The 9830-nt window shown below is 36.1% G+C and overlaps 1 protein-coding gene across 1 annotated transcript; it reads left to right on the top strand.

The window, feature by feature from the left end:
- The first annotated feature begins 58 nt into the window (after positions 1-58).
- LOC141326431 (inositol polyphosphate multikinase-like) lies at positions 59-8691 on the top strand. Its single transcript, XM_073835178.1, has 3 exons — positions 59-185; positions 4473-4554; positions 6750-8691. Exons 1-3 carry the CDS (start codon positions 66-68, stop codon positions 7268-7270), a joined length of 723 nt encoding a protein of 240 aa, XP_073691279.1. The 5' UTR covers positions 59-65; the 3' UTR covers positions 7271-8691.
- Positions 8692-9830: the final 1139 nt, after the last annotated feature.

Here is a 9830-nt window from a genome sequence, read left to right as displayed (position 1 = left end):
GTGTCTTCTCAGAGCTGTATCTGAAACTGGTGGATGTGACGAGGAGGTTCTTACGGCCCTGCATCATGGATGTGAAGATCGGGAGGAGAAGTTACGACCCGTTTGCGTCAGCAGAAAAACGTGAAGAGCAGATTAGCAAGTATCCTCTGATGGAAGAGATTGGGTTCCTGTTACTGGGCATGAGGGTGAGACAACGTGTGTGTGATTTATTAACTTTCCTTATCCTCATTATGCAGGATCCCCTGTTTTTCTGCTGTTTTTATCTCTGTATCCTCCTCTCGGTATCTGATTTTCTTATTACGAACTGTGAGGGTTCATAAACACAATATTAAGCTTCAGATCACCCGAGTGAGGGCTCTAAAGGTTCGCTTTCAGCGCTGCACAACAGCAATCCCCGTCTGCTGTCTTGTAAGGCTTGATCAATATTCAGAGCTTATCCAGACACTCGGTTAATTACCTCTGAGGAATACTGATAAGACATTTGATGATAAGATTGTGATGAAACCAGTGGTCAGTGCGTACACTTCTCTGCATTTGCTTTCTACACCTCACTGTAGTGCACTGGCTGTGAAGAAGGTCACATGAGAAGAGATAGATCAAATTAATTCAATCATTGAGTCTAAAGATCGTCCCATTTTGATGCATTTATCATGATACAAACAGTGACATTTTATGCTCATTCGCTGGATTGTTACTAGTGACTGACTTGAAGGGTTTTTTTAATGTGGAAGTATCTGGTATAATGCTTTTAACCCAGAGAACTGATATAAAGCTAAAGTGAAATAACATAAACATCAGATTAAAAACTTAAATTTGAAAAATGTAGAAAAGGAAGAAATAGCTTGACAACTAAATGCGATTTTGAAGTAAAGGTAAAGTACTTAAAAATTCAAAACTTCAAAAAACGAAAACTAATAAAAAAATCATAATTACTAAAACTCGCAATTCTGATTTTTTTTCTCACAATTCTGACTTTTTTCTCTAAACTCTGACTTTCTCGCAATTTCGAGTTTGCATCCCGCAATTCAGATTTTTTTCTCGCAATTCTGACTTTTCTCTTGCAATTGCGAGTTTGTCTCAATTCTGACTTTTTTCTCATAATTCTGACTTTTTTTTTTTTGCAAATGCCAATTTGTATCTTGCATTTCTTACTTTTTTTCTCACAATTGCAAGTTTCTATCTTGCAATTCTGACTTTTTTCTCACAATTCTGTCTTTTTTCTTGCAAATGCGAGTTTCTATCTTGCAAGTCACACTTTTTTCTCACAATTGCATGTTGTATGTCGTAATTCTGACTTTTTTTCTCACAATTCTGACCTCTCTCGCAAATGCAAGTTTATATCTCGCAATTGCTGAGTTTGTATCTCGTAATTCAGATTTTTCTCTCACAAATGCAAGTTATATCTTGCAGTTCTGACTTTTTCTCACAATCGCGAGTTTGTATCTCGCAATTCTGACTTTTTTCTCGCAAATGTGAGTTTATATCTTGCAACTCTGACTTTTTTCTTACAATTTCGAGTTTGTATCTCCCAATTCTGATTTTTTTCTCTCAATTCTGACTTTTTTCTCGCAAATGCAAGTTTATATTTTGCAGTTTCGACTTTCTTACAACCGCGAGTTTGTATCTCGCAATTCTGACCTTTTTCTCCCAAATGCAAGTTCATATCTTGTAATTCTGACTTTTTTCTCACAATTGCGAGTTTGTAACTCGTAATTCAGATTTTTCTCTCACAAATGCAAGTTATATCTTGCTGTTCTGACTTTTTCTCACAATCGCGAGTTTGTATCTCACACTTCAGACTTTTTTTCTCACAAATGTGAATTTGTATTTCGCAATTCTGACTTTTTTCTCGCAAATGTGAGTTTATACAGTGGTGTGAAAAAGTGTTGGCCCCCTTTCTGATTTTTTATTTTTTGCATGTTTGTCACACTTTAATGTTTCAGATCATCAAACAAATTTAAATATTAATCAAAGATAACACAGGTAAACACAACATGCAGTTTTTGAATGAAGCTTTTTTATTATGATGGGAAAACAAAATTCAAACCCACATGGCCCTGTGTGAAAAAGTGTTTTCCCCTAAACTTAATAACTGGTTGGGCCACCCTTAGCAGCAACAACTGCAATCAAGCATTTGCGATAACTTGCAATGAGTCTGTTACAGCGCTGTGCAGGAATTTTGGCCCACTCATCTTGGCAGAATTGTTGATATTCAGCCACATTGGAGGGTTTTCAAGCACGAACTGCCTTTTTAAAGTCATGCCACAGCATCTCAATAGGATTCAGGTCAGGACTTTGACTAGGCCACCCCAAAGTCTTCAAAGTGTTTTTCTTCAGCCATTCAGAGGTGAATTTGCTGGTGTGTTTTGGATCATTGTCCTGCTACAGAACCCAAGTTCGCTTCAGCTTAAGGTCATGAACAGATGGCTGGACATTGTCCTTCAGGATTTTTTGGTAGACAGCAGAATTCATGGTTACATTTATCACAGCAAGTTTTCCGGGTCCAGAAGCAGCAAAACAGCCCCAGACCATCACACAACCACCACCATATTTTACTGTTGGTATGATGTTCTTTTTCTGAAATGCTGTGTTACTTTTATGCCAGATGTAATGGGACACACACCTTCCAAAAAGTTCAACTTTTGTCTCGTCAGTCCACAGAGTATTTTCCCAAAAGTCTTGGGGATCATCAAGATGTGTTCTGGCAAAACTGAGACGAGCCTTTATGTTCTTTTTGCTCACCAGTGGTTTTCGTCTTGGAACTCTGCCATGCAGGCCATTTTTGCCCAGTCTCTTTCTTATGGTGGAGTCATGAACACTGACCTTAACTGAGGTCAGGAGAGGCCTTCAGTTCTTTAGATGTTGTTGTGGGGTCTTTTGTGACTTCTTGGATGAGTTGTCGCTGCGCTCTTGGGGTAATTTTGGTTGTCCGGCCACTCCTGGGAAGGTTCACCACTGTTCCATGTTTTTGCCATATGTGGATAATGGCTCTCACTGTGGTTCGCTGGAGTCCCAAAGCTTTAGAAATGGCTTTATAACCTTTTCCAGACTGATAGATCTCATTTCTTTCTTTCTCATTTGTTCCTGAATTTCTTTGGATCTCAACATGATGTGTAGCTTTTGAGGATATTTTGGTCTACTTCACTTTGTCAGGCAGGTCCTTTTTCACACAGGGCCATGTGGGTTTGGATTTTGTTTTCCCTTCATAAAAAACTATTTATAAAATGCATGTTGTGTTTACTTGTGTTATCTTTGATTAATATTTAAATTTGTTTGATGATCTGAAACATTAAAGTGTGACAAATATGCAAAAAAAAAAAAAATCAAGAAGGGGGCCAACAATTTTTCACACCTCTGTATCTCACAATTATCCTCGCAAATGCAAGTTTATATCTTACAGTTCTGACATTTTTCTCACAATTTTGACTTTGGTTTGCAATTGCGAGTTTGTATCTCACAATTCAGGCTTTTTTTCTCACAAATGTGAGTTTATATCTTAAATTTGAGAAAAAAGTCAGAATTATGACATCATCTTTTTTTGTTACCTTTTTTTATTATTCAATGGCCAAATCAAGCTTCCATAGGTTGTTGTACTGATAATATAAATATATAATTCTGCATTTATATTTTTGTAAAGGGGCATTTATATCATATTAGAGGGCCCTGAAAACTCCCGACCTGGGCAATCACAATGTGTTTAAAAGCCAGTCAGTGGCACAAGCTTTAACATCTGTTCCCTGTTAATCTAGAAACTAACCATGATAAATTACATCTGAAAAGACGATGTCACAGTGATGTCACAACAGGTAGCTCCGCCCACCATGAAATCATTCTCTCCACAGCTTCAATTAATCATTGAGTGAAACATGTTCTGACTAACTGTGCAGTGTTTTTCTTACAGTAAATACAGACAAATTGACCCAGGAAAGATCCCTGACTTATAAGACAATTAAATTGTTGAAATTATGCTACATTTCACTTTATTAGTGACAGGATTTGCAGCCTTGTGAGTTTCACTAAGTGTGAAGCCTCCCATCTCTTTTCTTCTGTTCAGTGTTTCCTTCCTCCAGCTTCTCAGTAAATCATCTTCCCTCTCTGCTTTCTGTGTGTTCTTGTTTCTTTGCACGTAATTGGTTTCAGTGTCTCAAGGCTGGGAAATATTTGCCAGCTGCTGTCACCCTCACCTTCCTTTCCCCTCTCTCTGTTGCTCTTGCTTTCCATGTTATTTCAGTTTGTTTCATTTGTTTTGTAGTGTGGAAGGATCCATTCAGTGAGGCTCATCACAGGTTTAAGTCTGCATGACAGTCTCTCCAGTGCTGTTTTAAACCTAGAGAGATGCCTTTGTATACAAAATTTTAAGGCCTCATAGGCCACTTTAGCCAATGCTCGTTTTTGCACAGCAAGACAGGCCTGTTAATTTGAAACAGATTGAAACATCTTTTCTGATCTTCTTTCTCATCTTCTCACCTCAGGTGTACCAGATCGACTCGGACAGTTACATTGCTCATGACCAGTTATATGGGCGCAGTCTCAGAAAGGACACCATTAAAAATGGTGCGACTCCAACTTCATTGTTATTATTACTATATACAGTAAACATTTGAAGTGGATCAAAATAGTTGTCATAAGACAAGAAAGGGTATTTTTTTGGTTTTAGGACAACTTTGATGATAGGTTTTGATCCACTTCAAATGTTGACTACTGTATACCTCACAGTTAAGAAAAAAATGATTGTATGTATGGAAGGCATTTTCTGCCAATTTTAAATAAATCAATTTAATTCTAAAAATGAAAATGAAAACCAGATTTTATAATTTCGTTATAAAAGCTATACGCAAAAAAAGAATCACGAACCACGCTCCAAAATTCCAAATTGAATCAAATGATTCGCAAATTCACACCGAAGTCCCGACCTGAATCAAATGATTCAATATGAATATGAATCAAAGTTTCAATCTGAATTAAATGATTCGTGAGCCATAATTTCAGTTCTGGATTTCGGAGGCCGAATTGCGAATCATTTATTTCGGAAATGATTCGTTAACCCGCTCCAGAGTTCCGATCTGAATCAAAAGATTCACAAACCCGCTCCGAAGACCTGATCTAAATCAAGTATTTAGCGATACACAAAGAAGTCCTGATCTGAATCAAATGATTTTGCGTACTAGTCAAAAAGTATTAAAACATTTCATAGTAGGATCGGGACTTCAGAGCTCGTATCATTTCCCGATCTGACTATGTTCTGATATGAACCGAAAGAATAGCGACCCTGCTTAGAAGTTCCGATCTAAATCAAATAATTTGTGATACGCAATCCAAAGTCTCAATCTAAATCAAATGATGATACGCGCTTTGAAGTCCCGGTCTGAATCAAATGATTTGCGAAACACGAAAACCACTTCGAAATCATTTTGCGACACAGTGGTTTAACTGATTCAGAGTTTTGAAAAGCTCTGTTTCACCCATCATGCATGTTTTTAAAAGTCATAAGTGAAGTTTGGAAATGATTCAAACATGAATGGCTCTTTTGATCTTTTTTTTTTTAACTGAATGATTGAAGCCATGAGTTTGAATCAGTCTGGGCGGTTCCAGCGTAAATGACTCACTTAATTGAATCGGTTTGCCTGTTCCTCTGTTTTTCGCATCTCCAGCCATGTTTACATTACACTATCCGTACAACTACTGGCTTAGCTTGGTAGTTTTATGACATTAACTGAAATAACCAAAAAAAGTATAATATTTACAAATGCAATTCCATATTTCCATTCCAAAAATAACATCCGACACAAATCACCTGAAAATATTCAGTTGAGGTATCCGGTTTAGTGCTAACTAGAGAAAACGCTTGCTTAAAATGCCGAGCTGCACCTCAAAATGCGTGTTAGATGGAAACCTTGTGCATTATTATTGAGTTTGTAGCTTAAAGGTTGTATCAGCGATTTCTAGCCTGAAACATAAAGTGTCAAATTCAGCTGACCTTTCATCACGATCCGCTCGCTGCCTGCCCCATAAATTGTCTGTGAAAAAACCGCGTCTCTCTGGTCAGCCTAGGGTCCGAGATATGCCAAAAAAAACAATCGGCACTACCAACCTTTCCACACATAAACAAACAGTGTTCCAACCAATCAGCGTCAGGGGTTTGGTGTTGTGGACTTTCCTACTGGTGCTGGGATGTGAGGGAGGCGGAGCGAAAGTCCACAACACCAAACCCCTGACGCTGATTGGTTGGAACACTGTTTGATTATCTGTGGAATAGCTGATAGCGCCGATTGTTTTTTTTGGCATATCTCGGACCCTAGGCTGACCAGAGAGACGCGGTTTTTTCACAGACAATTTATGGGGCAGGCAGCGAGCGGATCGTGAAGAAAGGTCAGCTGAAATTGACACTTTATGTTTTAGGCTAGAAATCGCTGATACAACCTTTAATTCACTATATTTTAAATAGTTTGACCACAGCAATTCAGTGGGTGACAGTTCAATAGGAAATCAGTTGAAACCATTCAGTCATCTCATAGGGCTACCGCTGAAGAGAATGTTAAATTTATCAGTATATATTGTAATAAATATTTGAGAAATTATTGTTGTATCTGATTGTATTAGGCTATATAGAGTGATATTCAATGTAGCCAAAATAATTTTTTAATTGTTATTGGTAATAATGTGATCTGTGTTTATAGCGATGCTAAATATAGTGGTTCACATTGATCATGAAGTCACAAAATTAATCTGTGAATTTTTTATCTCCTTAGGCCTGACTAGATTCTTCCACAATGGTCGAGAATTACGGAGACATGCAGTTTCTCTGATCATCTCTAAAATCCGAAGCATTCTCCACTGGTTTGAAAGCCAGACTCAGCTGCATTTCTATGCCAGCTCTCTGCTGCTGGTGTATGAAGGCTCTCCTCACACAATCAATGGATCCAGACACAAGCCAGCTGATTCAGGAACAGAACATCAGCAGGGGGAGCCACAGAGCAACTCTAACAACCCCCACGAGACTTTGAGCTTTCAGAGCAGTTTAACACACAGTCATCCATACTGCCACAACGTTCAGCATGAGAGGAATGCCAACGGAAAGCGTGGAGGAAGTGTAGAAGAGGAAGACAAGGAAATTGGAATGGGGGATAAAAAGCAGTTTGGACAGGAGGAGGCAGTGGAGGTGAAGATGATCGATTTCGCTCATGTATTTCCCAGCAACTGTCCGGATGAGAGCTACATGTACGGACTGAGGAACCTTCTCTCAGCTTTAGAACAAGTACTGAAGGACTGACATCTGACCTCCCGAGTCCATCTCTCTCTTCTCTGGTCGGATGTTTCTGACTGCTGTTTTAAAGCCAGTGCAGATCATTTCACACACATACAGAAACATTGCTGATGCCTCAGTTTGGAAAATAGGGTTATTATATATTTATAGAGATTTTTTTCTTAATCTTTTGAGATGAAAGTGTTCATTGTTTTGTGGAAACATACTATAACTTTCAGAACTCAAGACTAAGAAAGGCTGCCACAGCTGGCTGTCACCAACTAATAATTTACTAAAAATATAGGCACTGTAGAACTCAGGGAAAATAATCATAAATTATAAAAAAACACTCTTGTGCTGTCAAAACACACTTACAAAGTGAGTTACTGATGACTCATAATGACTCCACTTCCGATGCAACTATTGATGTTTTATACCAAAAATGCACTTTGATTGTAAAGTAAATTACAGTTAGATTTATTTTTAACATTTATGTTTACTTTATCTATATATGCACATTGGTGTTCCTTTTAAAAAATAAGTAATTTATTTTATTTCTACAATTTTTTAATTAATTTTGGCTGGTATGAATCTGTAATGCATTTAAAAATATATCAGATTTTTTTTACATTTAGAGGAATATCTTCTGCTTACCAAGCCTGTATTTATTTGATCCAAAATACAGCAAAAGCAGTAATATTGTGAAATATCTCCACTATTTAATATAACTGCTTACCATTTGAATACATTTTAAAATGTAATTTATTCTTGTAATCAAAGCTAAATTTACAGTATCATTACTCCAGTCTTCAGTGTCACATGATCCTTCAGAAGTCATTCTAAAATGCTGATTTGCTGTTTTTATTATTATTAATATTTAAAAGAGTTGAGTAGCTTTTTTCAGGATTCTTTTATAGATAGAAAGATCCAAAGATTAGCATTTATCTGAAATAAAATGCTTTTGTAACACACACTATACTATTCACTATACCATTTTTAGGCAAATAAATTATTCAAATGAATACTTTTATTTATCAAGGATGCTTTAAATTAATCACAAGTGATGATAAAGACATTTATAATGTTACAAAAGCTTTCTATTTTTGTTTCAAATGCCGTTCTTCTGAACTATCTATTCATCAAAGAAACCGGAAAAATTTCTACTTAGCTGTTTTCAATATAGTAATAATAATAGTTTTTTGAGCAGCAAATTGGAATATTAGAATTATTTCTGAAGGATCATGTGACTGGAGTAATGATGCTAAAAATTCAGCTTTGAAATCACAGGAATAAATTACATGTTAAAATATATTCAAATAGAAAGCAGTTATTTTAAATAGTAAGAATATTTCTAAATGTTTAGATTTTTGCTGTACTTTAGATCAAATAAATGCAGGCTTGGTCAGAACAGACTTCTTTTAAAAAAACATTAAAAATGTATTCTTTGAAAATAAGGAAGATTCTTAAGAACATGTTCAATGTTTTCAAATAAATTTTTAATTTTAAAATAAACGCTTTTTTTTTTTTTTTACATCACATACATTGTTTATATCACGTTACCAGAGAAAATAGGGGTATTCTTTATGTATTATACATATTAGAAATGAATTAGAATTAGTAATAAGCAGTCAGTAAAGGAAAAAATTAAATTAGCTTTTACTCTCCCTCAGCCCATCCAAGATGTAGATGAGTTGTTTGTTCATGGGAACAGATTTGGAGAAATTTTGCATTACATCACTTGCTCACCAATGTAGTGAATGGGTGCCGTCAGAATGAGAATCCAAACAGCTGATAAAAACATCACAAGTATTCCACACAACTCCAGTCCATTAATTAACATCTTGTGAAGTGAAAAGCTGCCTGTTTGTAAGAAACAAACCCATCATTTAAACATTTATAACTCCAAATCATTGCAGAATGTACAGACATTAATTGCACAGAATCCATAATGATATGAAGTATAAAAATATATCAGACTGATTTTATGCTGCTGACATTCTTTGTCGATAAGATTCAATTAAGTTAATTCTAATAACATTTTAAAGCTATTCTTCATTTGACATTTTACCGCAAATGACCCGAATCTCAGAACGTAATGTGTGAAAAGTCTAATAGACTAAAAATGTCTATGAAGCATAAAATGTTCAACCTACAGACTACTTGATTGTTCTCCTAAGCTTTAAAAGTTATGCGATTGCTCTTCTCCTGTGATAATATGGATATATTTAGCTTAGCTGAAAGCTTCAAATTCTTCACTGACTTACAGTTCTCCCTAATGGTTGCTTTGTTTTTTCATCTCTCTCATAAAAGTTTGTTATTATCCATAAACCATCTCTCACATGAGCCACAAAAAACACTTCCCCCAAACGGCTCTTATAATTAGTGACTGGACAAAACACAGTGTTCTGTTTTCGAGACGAAGCACAATGAGATGTGTGCAAGCAAACAGGCCAGAAAAACGATAATTTTAATTCTCTTCTGATGCTTAAAAACTCATTACTTAAAAAAAAAAAATAATTTATACATGAAGCTGATCAAGCAAGTCAAGATGAACACATCTGCAGCATAATAATAAAGTTGTTTAAAA

This window comes from Garra rufa, chromosome 2 (genome assembly GCF_049309525.1).
Source record: "Garra rufa chromosome 2, GarRuf1.0, whole genome shotgun sequence".
In the NCBI taxonomy this organism is placed as follows: Eukaryota; Metazoa; Chordata; class Actinopteri; order Cypriniformes; family Cyprinidae; genus Garra; species Garra rufa.
This window is presented reverse-complemented; position numbering and strand designations above follow the sequence as displayed.

What these genes read in the sequence shown, in the direction of transcription:
- LOC141326431 (XM_073835178.1), top strand. Translation starts at nt 66, where the DNA reads ATGGATGTGAAGATCGGGAGGAGAAGTTACGACCCGTTTGCGTCAGCA. An exon ending in TCCTGTTACTGGGCATGAGG is followed by an intron (nt 186 to 4,472) that starts GTGAGACAACGT and finishes TTCTCACCTCAG; the next exon opens with GTGTACCAGATCGACTCGGA. An exon ending in AAAGGACACCATTAAAAATG is followed by an intron (nt 4,555 to 6,749) that starts GTGCGACTCCAA and finishes TTATCTCCTTAG; the next exon opens with GCCTGACTAGATTCTTCCAC.